A 19,608-nucleotide genomic window follows, 5' to 3' on the forward strand; every position below is an offset into this window, starting at 1 on the left:
AGTGCAATTACTTCGCGACTTTGGTGCCTGTGGCCAAATCGATCTGTCCTCTCTATCCAGCTTTTGACGTCCTGTCAACGCATTTCGCCTTCTTCCCTCGTTCCAACCATGTCCTTTCTCAACAGAAACAACTTGTTTGGCTCTGGGCAACCTCCTCAGCGCGACCCATATGGCCAGCAATCACCCCCGAATCGAGGAGGGCGCCCTTCTTATCCTCCAGCCGCCAGCGGCGGCTACGACACACACATGAATGGTTACGACTCTCCTCGACCAGGATATGGCAGTCCTGGACTGCCTACGAGAAACATGCCTCCACGTCCGATGGGCCACCGGCAGAGCCCCAGTCGAGGCGCCCCTGCAAGAGGTCGGGGTGCTGTCATGACCTTACAACCTGCAAAATCCCCAGACAATTCGTATACCTTCCGCAACCTCGTAGCAGTTTCCTCGCAGGACGTTCCTCCTTCTTACGATGGCACCGACGTCTTCCTGCTTATCAACGGCATGTATGTCGTCTCAGCTCGACCTCTCGATGTGTTTCCACGAGGCACTATTGGTCTCTCAGAACCTCAACGGTCTTGGATGGGTGTAGCCTTGACAGATCTACTACAGGCAGAAGTCTATGACCCATTCAGCCAAGGGGCCCAGGCATACATTGGCTCAATGGATGTTGAAATCGGCTTTGCCAGTACGCGGAAAACCACAGACACACCATACGATCAGGATGATCTAGCCAGAGAGATTACCAAAGTATGCTCAAAAGTGCCTCATTGGTGGTCTTGTACTAACTTTGCTCATAGTTGTTCAACAGCCAAATGTTCGCCCCGGGTCAGCGATTCCTCATGGACCTCAGAAGCATTCCCCTGAACCTCACAGTCAAGACAGTACAACTGGCAGACTTGAGTGAGAAGTCTGCACCCACCACGTCTGATCCTCATGCGCGAGGCATTTTAACACCGCAAACCCAAATCAACTTTTTCAAGGATGGGAAGACGCCTATAAATCTGAAGGCATCCTCCCGTCGGCCTGCAGCCAATTCTATCATTGCTCCCGACTTTAAATTTGAGGATATGGGCATCGGTGGTCTGGATGCCGAGTTCGTTACCATCTTCCGAAGGGCATTCGCCTCGCGCGTCTTCCCTCCTGGGCTTGTGGAGAAGCTAGGTATCCAGCACGTGAAGGGCATCTTACTATACGGTCCTCCGGGCACGGGCAAAACATTGATTGCACGACAAATTGGCAAAATGCTCAATGCGAGAGAACCAAAAGTCATTAACGGTCCTGAAGTGCTGAACAAGTATGTCGGCCAGTCGGAAGAAAATATCCGGAAACTTTTCGCCGATGCGGAAAAGGAATATAAAGAAAAGGGAGACGAATCCGGCCTTCATATCATCATTTTTGATGAATTGGATGCTGTCTGTAAGCAAAGAGGCAGCGGGGCCGGCGGTGGCACAGGAGTAGGAGACAGTGTGGTCAACCAGCTACTCTCCAAGCTCGATGGCGTAGATCAGTTAAACAACATCCTCCTGATCGGCATGACGAACCGGAAAGATATGATTGATGATGCTCTTCTGCGTCCCGGACGTCTTGAGCTACACATGGAAATCGCCCTACCGGACGAACATGGCCGAGCGCAAATTCTGAAGATCCACACGCAAAAGATGCGTGACAACCAGGTGCTCGACCCGGACGTCGATCTCCTGGAACTCGCCCACAAGACCAAGAACTTTTCAGGTGCCGAGATTGGCGGTTTGGTCAAATCGGCCACGTCGTTTGCCTTTTCGCGACATATTAAGGTGGGAACGATGGCGGGCATCACTGATGACGTGGCAGACATGAAAGTGAAGCGTGCAGACTTCCAAAACGCTCTGGAAGAAGTGAAGCCGGCCTTTGGAGTGTCTGAAGAGGAGCTTTCGTATTGCCTCCGGGGAGGTGTCATTCACTTTTCTCAGTATATCAAGGACGTGCTGGACGAAGGGAAACTCTTTGTGGAACAGGTGCGCAACCCTGAATCTACGCCACTGTTCTCGGTGTGCCTCCACGGGCCCCCTGGTTGCGGGAAGACGGCCCTTGCAGCCAAGATCGCCATTGACAGCGGATACCCGTTCATCAAATTGATCAGCAACAAGGATACGTTGGAAATGTCCGAATCCCAGAAAATCTCATACCTGAGCAAGGTATTCATGGATGCATACAAATCGCCGATGTCTTGTGTGGTCCTGGACGATATTGAAGAATACACCGAGTGGACGCCCATCGGCCCTCGATTTTCCAACCCCATATTGAAAACCTTGGTAGCGCTATTGCGCAAAGCTCCTCCGCCGGGCCGAAGTCTACTTATAATTGTGACTGCAACGGAACGCTCGGTCCTGCAACAGCTGGATTTCTGGCGGCACTTTAACAGCGACGTACCCGTCGCCAATGTGCGCACTTACGACGAACTAGAATTCGTCATGAATGAATCCAAAGCGTTCGAAGCCGGCGAGGCATCAAGGGCGATAGCGGAGATCCGGGATATTACACGTAGTGAGGTCGTGGGAGTGGGCATCAAGCATGTTCTACAGGCAATTGAGACGGCGAAGTTTGACGCCGATCGTGTCACTCGGTTTGCAGGGACTTTGAGCAGGGTCATTGCTGAACGAGGGGAGGGAAGTGGTGGATTTCGTTAAACAGGAGTATGGAGATGATGTCGAATAGGATGGAAGCTATGAGCGCTGGTTGTGTGATAGTATATTAGAAAGGCAAATGGCTTCCAAGTGATGGAAGATCTTCAATGAACTTATCATCTGGGGAAATGTGACTGTGAAGGAAGTATTAGCGTATCTTCTTCCAAGTCCAAGCAGCTTCTCCGGGTGAAGGGCGTTTCATCCGGCATGATCTGGCTTGGTCTGTTTGTATAGAAGACCTTACCCGCGAGCACCACCAGGTTGTCTACCGGCATTGTCCCCGGTCTTCCTCTTAAACCCACCGGATTCGCCCCGCAAAGCCAGGGTAACATGAACAGGATGGAGTACAGAGTACGAGGTACAGAATATGGGGTTGCAGAATGGGTCTATCCCGGGCCCAAAGATGGCGTCCAAAGTGGATTTCGGTAGTTACAAAGACTACATTTTCGGGCGCCTATGCACGTGTATAATGTGGGCGAGCCATTCAGACTTGTTAAAAGATGTATATAATAATAGTGCTCACTGCTCAGCGGTGCGAGTAGGAGGTTCCTCTAACATCCAGATATCCTTCTGTCGGTCGTTTCTTTCCCACATACATCGCCATCATAACGAAGTGGTTCGGCAAGTGGCGCCTCCTGGATCTACCCTTCTGTATTTGCTACACCTGCTTTGAGACACACGTCGTGGATAAAGCACCATGGCATCCCCTTCAGACCAAAAACAACCCACTCCTTTCCCCCATGGCGCTTTTCTGCCAAATGGCCAATTCGACAACCAACAGCGTGATCCTCCCCTTCCTCCCAACCATCCCACCATTGGTTATAAGCTGAACCACTTCATGCTGCGTATCCGGGATCCGGCAAAATCCATCCCCTTCTATGTCGACGTCATGGGTATGCGGACCGTTTTCACCATGAATGTCGGTCCATTCACGATATATTACCTCGGATACCCTCAGGCCGACGAACATCGGGCAGATCTGATGAAATTTGGCGCCGACACCGCTGCTAACCTTCAACATACCTTGGGATTATTGGAGCTGTATCATGTCCATGGTTCAGAGAAACAGGATCCCGGGTACTATTCGACGGGAAATGAACCTGGGCATCTCGGATTTGGTCATCTCGGATTCACCGTGCCAAGCGTGCCCGAGGCTCTGAAGCGAATGAGAGAGAATGGAGTCGAGGTATTGAAGGATTTGGGCGTCTGCACGAGACAGAGCATTCCGATCAGTGATTGGGAGAACGAGCGCGGCATAGGTGTCGAAATCAAGGGTACCGAGAGCGAGATCCATGACGAGTATAGGAAGGTCTTCGAGAAGATTGCATTTGTGAAAGATCCGGTGAGTCCGGCTTCTGCCTTGATCAAGCCCCAACATGTCGACGTGACTGACGGCGTGATCTCAGGATGGATATATTGTCGAGTTAGTGCCGCAGAACATGCGTCCTCTAGACCCGTGAATCGCAGGTTGACATATGGGTCCCTAGGACTGGATGTAGTTGGAATCTCGTCGCTGGTGCATTCTCTACCCAGGGTTCGCGAAGGTTGCATGCTAGGGAAAAGGCCTGCTTCATGATAGAAGGCCTTGAACACCTCTTTCCAAGGTCCTACGGCTTAGGAAACCAGAAAAAAAAATCCATATTTTCCGAAGACGGCCATGCAAGATGCGACGCCATCTGCAAGGAGGCGAGACCGCTGTGTTGTCTTTCGTCCTTTTCATATCCTCGTCCGACACCGAGACTTCACGGACTCCAAAATGGCCGCCGTAGCCGTCGACTTGAAGATAAAGTTGGGGTGAGGAGTGCGAGATCCCCATTATCTGAGTCAAGCTATTGTTTCATTCGCCCTTCAGTAGATCTGGCCCATTCGACGACGGAGTGGTTCAAGAAGCACATCCTGCGAGGCTGCGAGGCGAAGGAAAGAGCATGTGACGTGACCATGCGAGCATGCTCTTGCCATGCTCCGCCCTATTGATGACTAGTCATTTTACGGCGCAGTATACAACTACCCACGCAACGCCTTCGAGAATCCTCCCGTTCTGACGGCTTCAACTTTCACTCGACTCCTCAACCCATCTATTTTCCACGTATCTGTACTCTGCTCTATCTCCTGGCTCGTAAAGGAGAGAAAGCCGTCAATATGGACTATCTTCTCTCATTGACCTCCTTCCTCCGCTTTCTATCAGTCTATTCAGCCTGAATTCGCTGGTCGAGGTTTAGCCGATGCTTTGATGTCACCCCTCCCGGGAGCAATGCCTGCGTGTCCTTGTCGGCATAAACGGACCGAGCAGTATATCATTTCCCTGTTCAAGACATCTTCAGGGCTGATCGAATTTATGCAACCAATCAAGGACGCGAGTGGTTCTGCGGAGAAGCTCAAATCAAGGTTAGTCGTTGGTCCTGGGGTATGGGGAAGCCTTGAAGCCCAAAATGGGAGGCGCTGGTGAAAGTGCCGGCTATTCTGCTGTTTTGTAAGTATATATGAGTTGGAGGATGCCCAGTAAGTAGGTGCGCAAGCTGCATCGCCAAAAAGTCCAGCACGATGCGCTCATCCCTTCTGCTCGTGGCCGCAAGCCTCGCCGCTGCTGAAACGGGCATCAACGCCTGGCTACGCTATGCACCCGTTTCTACTCCCGAATTTAGTCAGAGTCTACCTTCAAATATTATTGCTCTGAATGCTACAGCAAATGGACCTGTGCATATTGCTGCCGTGGAGCTGCAGAAAGGCCTTGCAGGCATCCTGGATCATAATCTCACGGTCATCTATCCAGTCAGTTACCAGCCAGGCAACACCACGTCATCAATCCTCGTCGGTACCGTCGCAGAATACGCAAACACCTTTGGTGGTGCTCCACATATCCCCAGACTCGTGGACGACGGTTTCTGGCTCAATGCTACGGGCTCGACGATTCAAATCCTTGGCCACAACGAACGAGGTGCTCTCTATGGTGCCTTCCAATATCTTTCAATGCTTGCACAAGGCAACTTCTCCAGCGTCGCATACGCTTCCAACCCGGACGCGCCGATTCGATGGGTGAATCAATGTAAGTGTCCTTGGGGTCCTCTACCAGCATTAGAGAAGCCTTTTTCAAAAGTTCCGTCTCTTCTCGTACAATAATTCTCCGGTGCTAACCAGAAAGCAGGGGACAATTTGGATGGGTCTATCGAAAGAGGATACGGCGGGCCTTCGATTTTCTTCACAAATGGCACGGTCGTCAACAATCTGAATCGAGTTTCAGATTACGGGCGCCTCCTGGCTTCGATAGGCATCAACGGGATCATTGTCAACAATGTCAATGCCAATGCGTCTCTTCTGAGTCCTGAGAATGTGGAAGGGCTCGGAAGAATCGCAGACACGTTCCGCCCATACGGGGTTCAAGTTGGCATCGCTCTAAACTTTGCCTCCCCGACGGCTAACCTGGTCTATGGCAATCTCAGCACATTCGACCCACTAGATCCGGATGTCATAACATGGTGGACTAATGTTACTGATACTCTCTACGAACGCGTTCCTGATATGGCAGGATACCTGGTCAAGGCCAACTCTGAAGGTCAGCCAGGACCAATCACCTACAATCGTACACTGGCCCAAGGGGCAAATCTTTTCGCCAACGCTCTACAGCCTCACGGCGGAATCCTCATGTTTCGCGCGTTCGTCTACGACAGTGTCAATCTGAATGAATCGGTATGGACAGAGGACCGCGCGAACGCTGCAGTCGACTTTTTCACTGGTCTCGATGGCAAATTTGCAGAGAATGCCGTTGTGCAGATCAAATACGGACCAATTGATTTCCAAGTACGTGAGCCTGCTTCGCCTCTCTTTGCCTACCTGCGAAATACGAGCACGGCGATTGAGCTAGAGGTCACACAAGAGTATTTAGGACAGCAATGTCACTTGGTTTACCTGCCCCCTCTATGGAAGACAGTCCTGGATTTCGACATGCGAGCGAACCATACACAATCCCTCGTGCGCGATATAGTCACCGGGAGGCGCTTTAACAGACCTCTCGGTGGCGCAGCCGCTGTCGTCAATGTCGGAACTAATGACACCTGGTTGGGAAGCCATCTTTCCATGTCAAATTTGTATGGTTATGGGCGTTTAGCGTGGGATTTTGCGAGTGATCCAGAAGATATCTTGCAGGACTGGATTCGGCTTACGTTTGGTTCTGATCCAGCTGTCTTGGCTGCCATCACTAACATGGCCATGTTGTCCTGGCCAGCGTACGAAAACTACACGGGCAATCTCGGTATTCAAACTCTGACTGACATTCTATATACGCATTTTGGACCTAATCCCCAATCTCAAGACAACAACCCTTGGGGTCAATGGACGCGAGCAGACCACAAAACCATTGGGATGGATCGCACGGTGTCCAACGGAACAGGCTTTGCAGGACAATATCCTGTGGAAGTTGCGGCCATGTACGAAAATATCTCGACCACACCGGACAATCTGCTTCTATGGTTCCATCACGTTAACTACACGCAACAATTGCACTCTGGCGAGACTGTCATCCAGCATTTCTACGACGCGCATTACGCTGGTGCAGACACTGCGCAGACGTTTGTTACGCAATGGGAAGATCTACAGGGCAAAGTCGACCAGGAGCGGTATAACGAGACTCTCTTCCGTTTGACATACCAAGCAGGTCACTCCATTGTGTGGCGCGATGCAATCACCAACTTTTACCACAAGGTCTCAGGCATTGCGGACAGCCAGAACCGTGTCGGTAACCACCCGTGGCGTGTAGAGGCAGAAAGCATGACCCTTCAAGGCTATGAGCCGTACACGGTATCACCTTTCGAAGCTGCCTCGAATGTCACCGCGATTGTGACTTCGGCAAACGCCACAACTGGAACAGCAACAACGACTCTCAACTTCCCCAACGGCACTTATGACCTTGCCGTGAACTATTACGACATGATTGGCGGCAAGTCGAAGTGGACAGTATCTCTCAACAACGTTCAGATCGGTTCGTGGGTTGGTAACCTCGAAGACCGTCTAGGTCACGCTCCAAGCATATATCTTGATGTAAGTGCTAACCCTCTTTGGTTCGTTCGCGGCAGATCCGTTTGTTCCTGGCGGTTATCTACTCCGGGGCGGGCTTTTACGATACGCAGAAACTAACAGCGATTGTCGCAGGGCCACTCTGCCACAAGAATCACCTTCCACAATGTTACAGTGGGGCAGGGAGATATATTGAAGATTGTAGGCGTGGCAGATGGTATTGAGCCTGCGCCATTGGATTATATCTCGGTCTTGCCGCCGGGAGTGATTGATTAAGGTAGCACCATCATGACCGCCACCATGACCGCCACCACTTTGTCGAGTTGACGATGATATGGATGTACGGATGGGTCTTTCAACCACCCCTATGGGCGTATTGGCACGGCTAGACTTGACACGGTTGAAAGTGCTTGATAGATGTCCCTTTCATAGAAGGAAAAGCATAAATGAATTCAATGAAATGAGTGTGGATTACTTGATTCGGGCAAGGCTTGAAATGCAACGCAAAGGAAATACAACGCATAAACTACACGGTGAACAAGGTGACTCGTCCACCCTATCTACACAAATAGGCTGTTCGCTACCTTCTGCCTGCTGAGTGCTCCCCGAAGCCGTCTAGAGTGTGGTACACCTACCCACACCCAACCTACTCTGCCCAATCTGCCTACCTAGGTACAGTACTCTGGAAGTGGTAGGCGTGATAGGCACCCACCTGCATCTGTATACCCTGGTAGGCTGGCGGCTTTGTCCCTTGGCACACTGTGCCTACAGAAAATTCAGAGCCTTAGCAGCTCACCAGCTCGTTGTGTAAAGCAAGCTACGAGTCCAGCTGAACCGCTGCTCCGGTGCTCTGCTGCGGAATTGAATCAATCAACCGGTAATGGAACAACAGACTCTCAATGGCTTGTCTCTCACGGGCTGTCCTCGGTGCATGTTCCAAAAAATCAAAACATCGCGCAGCCCAGCCATATCCCTGGCAGTATCGCAGCAAGGCCACAAATTTGCGTCTGACGAAGAGAGGCGCTTGGTATCTTCAAAGTTATACCAGCCCATCCACCCGTGGCAAACAAGAATTATCGTCATCCATCCAGGAGAGGCCGTTGATCCTCTTGACTGTGAGCTGCAGACAGTTGACCTAATCGCCAAAGAGGGCGTTGTGGTCCCGGCGTGGTCCTCCATCGTTTTCTATGATGCGCTCTCTTATAGTTGGGGCTATCCGGAGCCCACGGCCATGATCAAATGCAACGGAACCGATGTCCCTGTGACCCAGAACATGGTTGAAGCCCTCGTTTGTCTCCGATACCGCCACGGAAGCCGCCACGTCTGGATCGATGCGTTTTGCATCAATCAGTTCGACATTGCAGAGAAGTCGACCCAAGTTCAAGACATGATGCTGATATTCACGAAGGCTGAGCGCGTTATCGTGTGGCTAGGGCTACCTTCAGTTGAAGAGTGTGCTACTTATGGGTTGCTCGCTATCGGAGCAGAGAAAGAGACCATAGAAAAAGAGAACTCTCGCAACAAAACCATCAAACACATCATCGACCTCGGGAGATAGTCGAGATCTCCCAATTGTGGTGGGCCACCAAGAAGCACTAAGTGCTTGTTCGACGTGGAGCCGTCAGTCTCTCAATGTGGTGCACGACAAGGATTGTCCTGCAGAACTCGAGCACATCGACATGGCTTTCTCGCAGATCCTTAAACGGCCATGGTTCAGCAGGACCTAGATCCGCCAGGAATTCTACGCGGCAAGAAGTCTGACCGTACAATTTGGCAGCTTTGAGAGATCCCGTGCCCAGGCATCCCCTCGACAAACCACATAGTAAACTGATGAGATGGATGTACATTCTATCGGAAATTGTGGGCTTTGAGTCTTCCGATCCGCGTGATAGGGTGTATGCCCTGATCGGAATGATGCTGGAGCAGGTCAATATCAAGCATCAGGGGTTCACCACCGTGATCGCCAGTGATGAACAAACATATCCCGTGGACTATCAGAAAAATACCGAAGTCTACCAGGATGTCACCCACCACCTCACCCGAAATTCCCAAAGTCTATTGCCTCTTCATATCTTTCGCTCTTATACGCAAAAGGTAACAGATATGCCATCATAGGTAACTGACTGGCGAACATGTAAGCTCCTCGCGTTCAAAGACTCCGAACGCCCATGTTATGGTGGCGTAAGGGGGAAAGTAGGAGAGTACCACCCGCTACAGAAAGGCGATCTTCCAGGTTGCTTGACAGTTACTGGGGTGACAATAGCCCGTGTAGGAGAGAGAATGCTCAAAGAGCAGTGGGGGGACCTAGCGGACCATAAGACGCCGAAATGGAGAGTCGAGCTGGGCTTTCTTGCAAGTGGAACAGGAGATCTGCCCGATCGATTGGCCACATCCGGATCGAATAAGGCTCGGTTCATGCGCTTCATTCAGTGCATATCATACAGCGCCTCCAAGATCGACTTTGCCCTGCCCACTAATTACGAAGGCGGTGTACAAAGTTATAATAAGGAAATGGGGAGGGGGATATTCCGGCCCAAATTGAAAATGACAACACAACTTTGCAATTTTGAAGGCAGCACGGCAACGATCGACATTGGAAACCCGAACTCCCAGCCTCGCTATCGCAAGGTGAGAGCTAATTTTTTTTTATCTTGGCCTCGGATGCCGTGCAAGCGGGCGACTTGATGGTTCCGACCGATTCGCTTGTGTCCGCAAAGCAATGGCTCAGAGGTATACATTTGTCGGCCCTGCCGTGCTCCTACAAACTCCCGTCCCCGATCCCGGTTTGAAGGATTTGGATTTCGACCAGGTTATTGAGCTGCCGGCCGACTCTGATGCGATTTTCACCGACGGATTAAAGAGCGAAGAATTCTGCTTGACCTAAAGGACCGAGGGTGATTTTTTTCAGTTTTTGAACACAGGATGGTCCTTGCCAGCATTCACGCCACGGGGTTATTCTAGGAGGACAGCGTCCCCATCACTGATCCGAGAAGGAACCTCAAGGCTCATGCAGATACCACCGCTTCGTGCACTATCCGTCCGAAACGCCCAGCTCTCCCATCGTGGCGCGCCAATATGGTTGGGCGAATATGCAGAGGGACGCCCAGATGTCACTCCAACAGCAAATGGTCCAGATCAAGACAAGCACGACGACCGCCCCTAACAGGGTGATTAAATATGCCCGGTGAAATCCGGAGGCGCGCAGCCTTCCAGCCATGATCCACGGCCAAGGATCACTGAGATGCCGCCATACTCCCCTCAACCAACCGATCGCTCGTACCACGGGAACCGCCACTTTCCCCATGACGCTATTCTTGTACTGCTGCCTCTTGACCTCCAGTTCCTGGATTTTAGGACACACTGGGTTCCCCGTCACCAGACAGACTTTACTCCACGGCTGTTGGGTATCACCACGGCCTTGGTGGTCGACGTCAGCGAACATGGAGAACACAAAGGCGCCTCCACGCTCATGGTCCGCGCATTCTAGGTGATGCCTCCGCCGCCTCAGGATTGTTTTAACCTCGGGATTGGCGACGAACAGGGCGTCCGATTTGAAGGACAGCTTGGTGCTCTTGGGTACGGGGAGATGCTGCGCATATCTGCTCTTTACCCAGCTGATGCGCATCTTCACCGTGAGTTTCGAGCCGACCAGGGCTGCGAAGTAGGTATTTGTGAGTTTCAGCGACAGCAAGTCGGGGTACGGAAGGTGTTCTGCAACCATATGGTGGATTTCTGGAGGAAGGGAGGCGAGACCTTTGAGGGAGTGGTGCGAGGGGGTTTCTGGACTGGAACCTTCCCGTGCTGCTGGTAGAAGTGCTGTCGAAGAAGCCATCGACAGAGGAGCCGAGCACGGCATTGAACCAGTTGAAATTGGTGCTCTTTCGGGATTTGTGCTTGGTTGTGAGCAGTCCTAGAACCGGGGTAGCGGGGCAAATAGCGTGACTCCCGAGGGTGTATCTCAATCCCTCGTCGAAGAGGTCCAGCAGCAGGGCGTAATGCAAAGATAACAGAGACGATGCGCTACGATCACCACGTCCCCAAGAGCACGGAACAATAAATAGTCACATCAAAGCATTGGGAAGTGAGGTACACAGGGGGATTATCATGTCAGCCTGGCGAGGCTGAATTGACGCCAGCCTACCCGCGTCGGGACAAGCTGGCATTATCGAGGACTAGAGGTTTGACTCACATGGAGCGCAGGGGATTGCAGTCCCGTGAGGACAAGGACAGCAAAGGGCCAGATGAAGAAATGAACAGCGTGTCCGTGGAAGGATCAAGAAGAGGAGGGTTGTTGTCGATGGAGTGACATCCGAGTTGTTGGAGTTGGCAATCTGCGGTTGGTGACCGGATAAATATTTATCCCCGTTCTGGACGCTCTCTCCTCAACCACGACCCAAGGCCTTGCATGGACTCGACATTGAGCTTCCTTTGTACAAGAAACTAATCTCATCAACAATACATGATCCGAGGATATTCACCGCCCGGGAAGAAATGCATGACCGTTTCTTGGACCATGTATGCTAAGGCTACTAGATCAGCAAGCCTTGCGACCCGCGGTGGAAAGGGGGAAGTAACCTAGCCCCTTTTCCATCCAACACAGCCTCAGCGCCATTCGCTTCACAGCCTCCTCATACAGACGCATACCCAATCATGGCCTCCACCTGAAGGCAGGATGTTTCCAGTCAAGATCCTGCACCTGCTTCAATGACAGGCCATCCAACTCGGCATCGACATCCTTCTTCTCCCTCCGCTTATTATCCGCCCACATCCAGAACAGCAGGAGAATTGCAGAAATCAAGATCGTCGACGAGGTAGCTAAATTCAATCCGTTGCCAATATGATAGTTGGGCCCGTCAAAGGGCAGGAAAGACCAGGTAGAAATCAATCCGCCGACGTTTCCAAACATGACGTTCGTGCCGATGGCGGCTGAGCGGGCCGTATCTGAGACGACATTTGCCGAAACTTGGGCATTGCAGAGCGCACCGTATGAGAAAGCTCCGGCTGCAATAAGAAATGTTGCCCCATAACGGACGTTGGCATTTGTGCTAGCCAGGAACATGATGTACCCGGCCATCATTAATGGCGTCGAGAGGATGATAAAGATGTTGCGACGGTCGTATCGCCATGAGAGCAAGGGGAAAAGCAGGATGAAGAAGGCTCCCACAACATACGGCGGGACGGTGTGCAGTTGTTGCGACACGACCGAGTTCTTGGGATAGATCGTCTTTACAATGGTCGGGAGGAAGAAGGCCAGCCCTTGGACGGTGATGTTGTCGAGAAGGAAGATGAATGATGTGGCGAGGGTGACCGGGCTCGAGATACCACGGAGAATCTTGGGCATGTCCAGCTTATCGAGCACCTCGGTCGTGCCAACACGCTCAGACTTGACTCTGGCAATCGCAAGGTCTTTTTCTTCTTGACTCAGCCATCTGGCGGTTTCCGGCCGGTCAGTCAGGGTGAAGAAGGAAATGAGCGAAAGACCACAGGTGATGATGCCTTCAATGGCAAAGATCATCCGCCATTCATGGAGGCCTCCAAAATGGCTAAGCTTTAGGATGGCAGAAGCCAAAAGACCTCCAAAAGCTCCGGCGAGAGGTGCCATGACAATGTAAAGCGATAGCCGAAATGCCAATTCACTGCGACGGTACCCTGCGTTATCTGTTAGTCTGGACGGACGAATGACGGTGGACTTGAAATAACTCCTAGCTACGGAGGAGATAGTCTGTCAATCAGGGAGAGACTTACATCGAGACATATAATATGCAATACCTGGAAGCATGCCGGCCTCGGCTATGCCTAGGAGGAAACGTACGCCGCACGCCGCAGACATATGGTGGACGAAGGCCGTACAGATGGAAAAGATTCCAAACGCAAGCGAGGTGGCGGGGAGAAACCATCCCGGACCGAAGTACTTGCAGGCCATATTTGCCGGCAACTCAAAGAGGATATAGCTGATATAGAAGGTGGAGAGAACAATGTTATAATCGTAACCCGTCAAGTGAATGTCTTTTTCGAGGCCAGCGAGCTTGGCGTTACCTGGAAGGACGAGGTTAGGAGGGTATCATTTATGACGAGATGCCGTGCCCCTCACCGATATTAGCGCGGTCAATGAAGCAAAAGAGGTAGAGAAGAGAGACCGTGGGCACGACATAGAGATCAATCTTCCAGCGCAGTCTTGCTTCGGCCTTTGGATCGAATGTCACAAGGGAGTGGCCATATCTGGAGTGGGCATTTAGCCGTGGTTATTTGATGCATGAGGGAGACGCTCGACTTACTTGTCAGTAGCAGCATGGCCTCTTTCTGCAGCTTCATGGAAGTTCTCTGCATGCATGGCGGCTGCCTTCTCATTCATGACCTCATCTTGAAGCGATTGTCGGACGGCCTGATCGGCCTGACGCTCCTCGACATTATGGTCTTTGGAAGTCATGCTGGATTATTCGATGTGGAAGTAGAACGACGAGTGTGAGGATATCAAGAGACGTCGAGACAAAGCATGGCCAAGGGAGGAGGGGCGGCTGGGTCTAAGTAGTCTTGCGTCGCCATGGCGTCCCGCAGCTCGAGACGTTGGTTGATTGGCATGTCCAGCATCCGTGTCCATCGTCTATCGAGTCGGAGGGAGCAGCGAATAAACGACGCACGCTGGCAGAGAAAGAGTAACAACGGCCCGTCTTGGCCCTGACACCTGGCACTCCGGATGCTGCACCTGGTCAGCGGAGACAAGGCTGGTTGAAAGGATGAAGGGTCTGGAACCGTGGGACCTCGATGGAGACCCGGATGGAGACCTGGAGACGAAATGACGGGGAAGGAAGATGAAGATGGCAAATAATGGTCGCTATCTTTTGCGGGGACCAATGACCAGGGTGGAAACGGCGATTGACAAGAAGCGTGGACGGAGTCAGATACCGCAGTTAGGATAATGTGATGTACCAGTTAGGATAATGTTATGTACCAGTTAGCAGAAGGATGCACTGGTCAGACTGGTGTACTTGTTAGGTCCGTAACTGACGGGGCTTGCCAAGAGCCCTCCCTTGCCTCTCTCGCCTCTCCCTCCCTCCCTCTACTCTCTCTCACTCTCTGTCTTGTCACACGACGAACAGTTGGATGCCTGCGTTCTTGAACCAGGCTTGATCTCGTTGACTTACCGCCTTGTCTTGCTTCTCTTTCATTTTCTCACCCCCAAAGGAAAGGGCAGTCATCAATCCGTCCCTTAGACTCACTCCTCCAGTTCAGCCGAGTTCTAGCCCTCCCTAGGAAGCAAATACTTCCGAGCGGACCTTGTCTGAAGTCCTTCCTCCATCACTCATCGCCGGTACCCAAGACTTGCACATCTCTAGCGTGCCTAGAACCGCCCCTCAGCGACCATCGCCTCGGGACTTTGAGTCGGGAAGTAATGGTTTGTGGGGACCCAGTTGCTTGGCTCCAGTAGATGACCAGTGCACTCGATCCATCTTGGTTGATTCCTTCCTATGAGCTGCTGTGCTTACTCGTGTTGACTCGGTCCGGGTGATGAACGGCGCAATGGCCAGATTGGGTCTGGTTGAGGTCGATAAAAGGGAAAGCTAGGATCTCATGAATAAACGGGGCAAACACATGGCTCTGGTGCTTCATCCGAGCTCTATCGAGTTTGGAATAGCATATCCGGATCCGCGGGTCAAAAGTTCTTCTGGAACTCCACGCTGCTCGCCCGGGGAACTAGGGCCAGATTGGAGGACCAAAGGGCAACAAAGGCCGGGTGTATGCAATCTGTCCGGAGATGCCATGCGGCATACAAGCCTCACAGGGCGGGATCCGGGAGAGACGGAAAGGACAAGAGATCGCGACAAGGTCTTCATTTCTTCCAAGGCGAACTCGGTATGCTCTCCATCTTCTACTTGGGCTATCACCCTTTCTCAGGCATCTATCAACTCTTTAGATATTTGCATTATCCTGCATTGAACCCTGGTATCATCATTAGAAACTTTCAAAAGGTCCTCCAGCCAGTTCCGGAACTCCTCGCTGAGCAAGAACTTTCAGTCTCTGTACTATGCATAAAAAAAACGCCTCCACATATCCTGATCCTGCCATCGTCTTTCTGGTCATTCCTACCGTCCATGGCCAAAACAGGCCTCCCCCCTCTATCTTCATAAGGAATATTCGTCACTGGACACGAAAGCAAAAGGAGAGAAAAGCCAAGGGTCCGAGCGCTGGCGGAGCAACTCCAGGAAAATGTAAGAGATCCACACAGACGTGCCTGGACAGAACCAAAAGTCGCTTCCTGGCCTTGCTGGTCGTCATCGTCAAGTAAAGGCAGAGCCGCGTAGGAATGGAGTACCAGAAAAGGACCCGTAACCTCGGGCAGGCTCGTTGCCTTCCACATTATTTCCGTCGACAAATCCGCCATCTCGTCTTCGACCATGACCTTTGGCGAGCCTTATGGGTTGGCTCCATGTTGCCACTTGTTGGAATGAGTATCGGAAGGTAGAGTTCCGTCTTCATTGAATAATTACGGCCACATTCGGCGGTGATTCTGATGGTTATGATATCGGTGGTGAGCGTGCTGTGGCTTGGGTTGGATCTCAGGCGGCTTTTCCGGCGGCTTTTCCTGGTCCTTCGTGTCTTGTCCTTGCATACCTTGATCCTTCTCTTCCTCACTTTGCTTCATCTCCTCGTCCTGCTGCTCGTCTGTACTCTGTTTCCGATCCTTCCATCCGTCTCCTTTCTTCCCGTCCTCCTTCTCCTCCTCTTTCTCTTCCGCATCTTTGTTGACCGCCTCCTTCTTTTCGTCATCCTTGTTGCTATTGCCGTCCAAACCCTCAACCGACAGGCCTTCAACGTCGGAAAACTCCCCCAACATCTCAAAGCGGAAAGGTTGTGCACCGTCATCATCGGCAGGATGTTCCAAAAACAGATGTCCTGGTTCGAAACCGTGGTTGAAGCTTTCTTCATCCTTCTGCTTGGTCGTGTCTGCTTCCTGTTTGAGCTTGAGCATGAGCTCCTTGGTCACATCCATCACTTCCCCTCCCTCTTTCGGGTGCGTAATTTCCTGGGCTGCGGTGGCGTAGTTTAGAGCGGCCTCGACAAGGCAGCCACGTACATCGTCCCCAACCCAGGAAGATAAGATGCCCATCAAATCCGAGTCAGCACCCTTCAGAAGACCATCCTTTTTCAGTAGCGTCTTGAATTGTGGCAGATTACGAACGAAAGCCAACAGCCCTTCGATGCGGGCGACCTGGACCGTCTCATCGTTGACACTAAATGTCACACTCATCACATCATGGCCATTGCTCGTATCCCACTGAGCCACACTGTTGGGAATGAGAATGCGCCCTTTGTCGCAGCGGTCGTCCTCAGGTCCCAAGTCGAGTATAGCGTTGCCGAAGTCAAGCGACTCGGAAGCAAAAGCGAGGTGGAACTGTGTGCCAATATTGATCATTACCACAAATTCTGGTCGATAAAAGCTGCCATCACAATGCTTCTCGATATTGGTCCGCGGAAAGGCTGCGTATACTCGAACTCGGGGATCGATGTTCATGCTCGACGGCAGGGGCACCGGCACGAAATTGGTACCACCACGCAAACTGCCGCCCTCTTCATTATGTTTCGTCATGAAGTTGTCAGGCACCTCTTGCTCATATTCGAATTCACAATCGCCGCAGCGGAGATGGCACTTCAAGATCCGTAGAGGTTTGAAGCTGTAAACGAAATGGATGTACTCGCTGGGTTGGCGCAGAGCTGCGATCGCTGTGGAGGGATTCGTGCCAGCCGACGTCTGCTGTTGCTCGTTTGGAATGAAAAATGGTGCCCAGTTCTTTTCGGCCGATTGTCGGTCGGTGTCCTTGATGGTGAGGACGGTGGAGTGGTTGGAGAAAGGTCGGAAGACGTACATTGCTCGCTTCCACTCGGTTCGTTTCGCGATCATGTTGAAAATGACAACTGGTTCGGCGCCTTTGACATTGTCCTCCAAAATGATCCGGGGGTCTTCGGGTCCATACAAGCTCCCATCGTCTTCCCATTGCGCGGGGACGTCGAAGACCAGTGGAAACTTGAACTGCTGTCCACCCCAGGTGATCGTATGATTGTCCAAATGCTCCCAGTCCTGGTTGTAGAGTTGGCCTCGTAGAAAGCTCATCTTTGGCACTGAACGAGTCCTCGAAGGGCAGAAAATAACTCGAGTGACGGACAAGAAGACCTTCTGTTCCGGCAGCCACACACTGGATCCGGAAAGGCGAGCCCACGTCTTCTCGATGATCTCACTCGCTTCCATCTTGGGGTCATTCATCATTTCGTCAGGGTAGTCGACCATCGGATGAGAGTCGAGGGTCAAAGCTATTTGTTTGATATCATCATCGAGGAAGAAGCTCTTCTGCACCCCGACAGTCGAGTTGTACTTCAAAGTATCGCACGATCTCTTGCCAGGGAGTCCAGTGTTCACAAACCCCGGGATCGGCAAAGGATCGAAAGGCCCCCATTGTAGGTAGTATTCGGACCGCGATCGGTCGACCTATGACTCGTTAGCTAAGAGTGCATCAGATGAACGGCTTCGCAGACGACTGCCACACACTTTTCTGTGAAGGTAGGTCGCCGAGTTCACCGGGAATAATGTGCTTTGGAAGAAGAGGACAATTAGAATCGCTGCTAAGGCGAGGACGCTGAGCCGTTGTATTCTTGCCGGGGCAGAAAACCTGTCCAGGACTGGACGAATCCCCATATCGTCTTTCTTCCTCCTCTTAGTCAAACGTCGATAGGAGGAAGAAGACGAGAGAGAGGGAGGCCTCTTTGCTTCAACCAGTATTGGGAGGGGGGGAAGGCACCACGCCACGGGGACCGCAGAATGTTATATCGATATAATTTCCATCTGGCGGGGCCGCTGATGACGGAGACTCCTGATTGGCGTCTACCTATGGTTGGCGCAGCAGATTCCAGCCTTGCCTGACCAGGAACATGGAGGAAGAATCCGAGTATAAAGCGGGACGAAGGTAGGGATCACAGAAGATATCGATGGAGAGGACACTTCGCATAAGGGGGGGAAGGGACAAGGGGGGGTTGAACCGATTCATGTTGATTGAGTCTCCCTCCGCTGCCCATGGGAGAGTAAGAAACCAGGACACGACGAGATCGACAACTTCAGTCAGAACCAACGCCTCATCCGTCTTGCGGAGATTACGTTCTGCAAGTCGCATGTGGGGGCATCATTTTGAAATGCGCTGCGTGCGTGTGTTGAAACGCCAAAAAAAAAACACGTCCAGAAACTCGGAGTTCAGGGATGATGAGTTTTGCGGTTGCGCCAAAAATGGATCCAGGTTCTGTCACTTCTGACCACTCTTGTCCTTATCTTCAGGCATTGCACCCCCGGAGGGTTTTCTCGGATCGAGCGACTTTTCCTTTCTGGGTGCGCTGAGACAAGGAACATGCTGCCATCCAAGTCAAGCGAAATGTGGGCCAAGAGCATGGTGAGCAGGTGAGGGCAGAGAAGAGGATGGCCTGCTGCTCGTTGAGATCTCTCGGTGGTGTCTGTCATATCATAATCCTCCACATGTCTGGCATCTTGCAGGCCCATGCCGAACGAGTCCGGAGTACGAGGTAGTTGGGTACCGAATCAAGCAGGGATGGAGTGCTGGTTTCTTGGGCCAGTGGATGGTGTCCAGCCACACCTGAGAGGGGCTGGTCGTTGCGTGCCGGTAAGGAGTCTCTGTTCAGCTATGCCATGGCGGACGGCTGTGAGATCTTCTCGGTACTCGTACTTGGTTAAGGCGTGGCGATACGTAAGAATCTGTACCGAGTACCCAGTACTCCGTAGTGCGTGTCGCGGCTTGGTGGGCGTCCTGCCGGGTACCTGCGTTGGTTTGACGACCTAGGGGCGTCAAGCTGAATCTTGGCGGGTGTGACCACCGACCACTGACCAGGTCACGCTGAATCTGACTGAGAAAACGCGCTGCACCTAATATTCTGGAGCTAAAGA

At 52.0% G+C, this 19,608-nt stretch overlaps 8 protein-coding genes across 8 annotated transcripts; 5 read left to right on the forward strand and 3 right to left on the reverse strand.

Annotated features, from left to right (window-relative positions):
• Positions 1 to 108: 108 nt before the first annotated feature.
• Positions 109 to 2,666, forward strand: Z519_05034 (uncharacterized protein; the record flags this gene model as incomplete). Its single annotated transcript, XM_016762776.1, has 2 exons — positions 109 to 747; positions 798 to 2,666. The coding sequence occupies 2 exons, from the start codon at positions 109 to 111 to the stop codon at positions 2,664 to 2,666; spliced, it is 2,508 nt and encodes an 835-aa protein (XP_016620389.1).
• A 694-nt stretch (positions 2,667 to 3,360) lies between these two features.
• On the forward strand, positions 3,361 to 4,123 carry Z519_05035 (lactoylglutathione lyase; the record flags this gene model as incomplete). Its single annotated transcript, XM_016762777.1, has 2 exons — positions 3,361 to 4,005; positions 4,070 to 4,123. The coding sequence occupies 2 exons, from the start codon at positions 3,361 to 3,363 to the stop codon at positions 4,121 to 4,123; spliced, it is 699 nt and encodes a 232-aa protein (XP_016620390.1).
• A 1,081-nt stretch (positions 4,124 to 5,204) lies between these two features.
• Positions 5,205 to 7,946, forward strand: Z519_05036 (uncharacterized protein; the record flags this gene model as incomplete). Its single annotated transcript, XM_016762778.1, has 3 exons — positions 5,205 to 5,706; positions 5,806 to 7,694; positions 7,806 to 7,946. The coding sequence occupies 3 exons, from the start codon at positions 5,205 to 5,207 to the stop codon at positions 7,944 to 7,946; spliced, it is 2,532 nt and encodes an 843-aa protein (XP_016620391.1).
• A 604-nt stretch (positions 7,947 to 8,550) lies between these two features.
• Z519_05037 (uncharacterized protein) lies at positions 8,551 to 9,228 on the forward strand (the record flags this gene model as incomplete). Its single annotated transcript, XM_016762779.1, has 1 exon — positions 8,551 to 9,228. The coding sequence occupies one exon, from the start codon at positions 8,551 to 8,553 to the stop codon at positions 9,226 to 9,228; it is 678 nt and encodes a 225-aa protein (XP_016620392.1).
• Positions 9,229 to 9,509: 281 nt separating this feature from the next.
• Z519_05038 (uncharacterized protein) lies at positions 9,510 to 10,554 on the forward strand (the record flags this gene model as incomplete). Its single annotated transcript, XM_016762780.1, has 3 exons — positions 9,510 to 9,764; positions 9,888 to 10,298; positions 10,399 to 10,554. The coding sequence occupies 3 exons, from the start codon at positions 9,510 to 9,512 to the stop codon at positions 10,552 to 10,554; spliced, it is 822 nt and encodes a 273-aa protein (XP_016620393.1).
• Positions 10,555 to 10,701: 147 nt separating this feature from the next.
• Positions 10,702 to 11,502, reverse strand: Z519_05039 (uncharacterized protein; the record flags this gene model as incomplete). The annotated part of the gene is made up of 1 exon (XM_016762781.1): positions 10,702 to 11,502. The coding sequence occupies one exon, from the start codon at positions 11,500 to 11,502 to the stop codon at positions 10,702 to 10,704; it is 801 nt and encodes a 266-aa protein (XP_016620394.1).
• Positions 11,503 to 12,318: 816 nt separating this feature from the next.
• On the reverse strand, positions 12,319 to 14,097 carry Z519_05040 (uncharacterized protein; the record flags this gene model as incomplete). The annotated part of the gene is made up of 4 exons (XM_016762782.1): positions 12,319 to 13,319; positions 13,416 to 13,706; positions 13,762 to 13,889; positions 13,946 to 14,097. The coding sequence occupies 4 exons, from the start codon at positions 14,095 to 14,097 to the stop codon at positions 12,319 to 12,321; spliced, it is 1,572 nt and encodes a 523-aa protein (XP_016620395.1).
• Positions 14,098 to 16,152: 2,055 nt separating this feature from the next.
• Positions 16,153 to 18,357, reverse strand: Z519_05041 (uncharacterized protein; the record flags this gene model as incomplete). Its single annotated transcript, XM_016762783.1, has 2 exons — positions 16,153 to 18,150; positions 18,211 to 18,357. The coding sequence occupies 2 exons, from the start codon at positions 18,355 to 18,357 to the stop codon at positions 16,153 to 16,155; spliced, it is 2,145 nt and encodes a 714-aa protein (XP_016620396.1).
• Between the last annotated feature and the right edge of the window lie 1,251 nt (positions 18,358 to 19,608).

The sequence above is a fragment of the Cladophialophora bantiana genome, assembly GCF_000835475.1.
Source record: "Cladophialophora bantiana CBS 173.52 unplaced genomic scaffold supercont1.7, whole genome shotgun sequence".
NCBI lineage: Eukaryota > Fungi > Ascomycota > Eurotiomycetes > Chaetothyriales > Herpotrichiellaceae > Cladophialophora > Cladophialophora bantiana.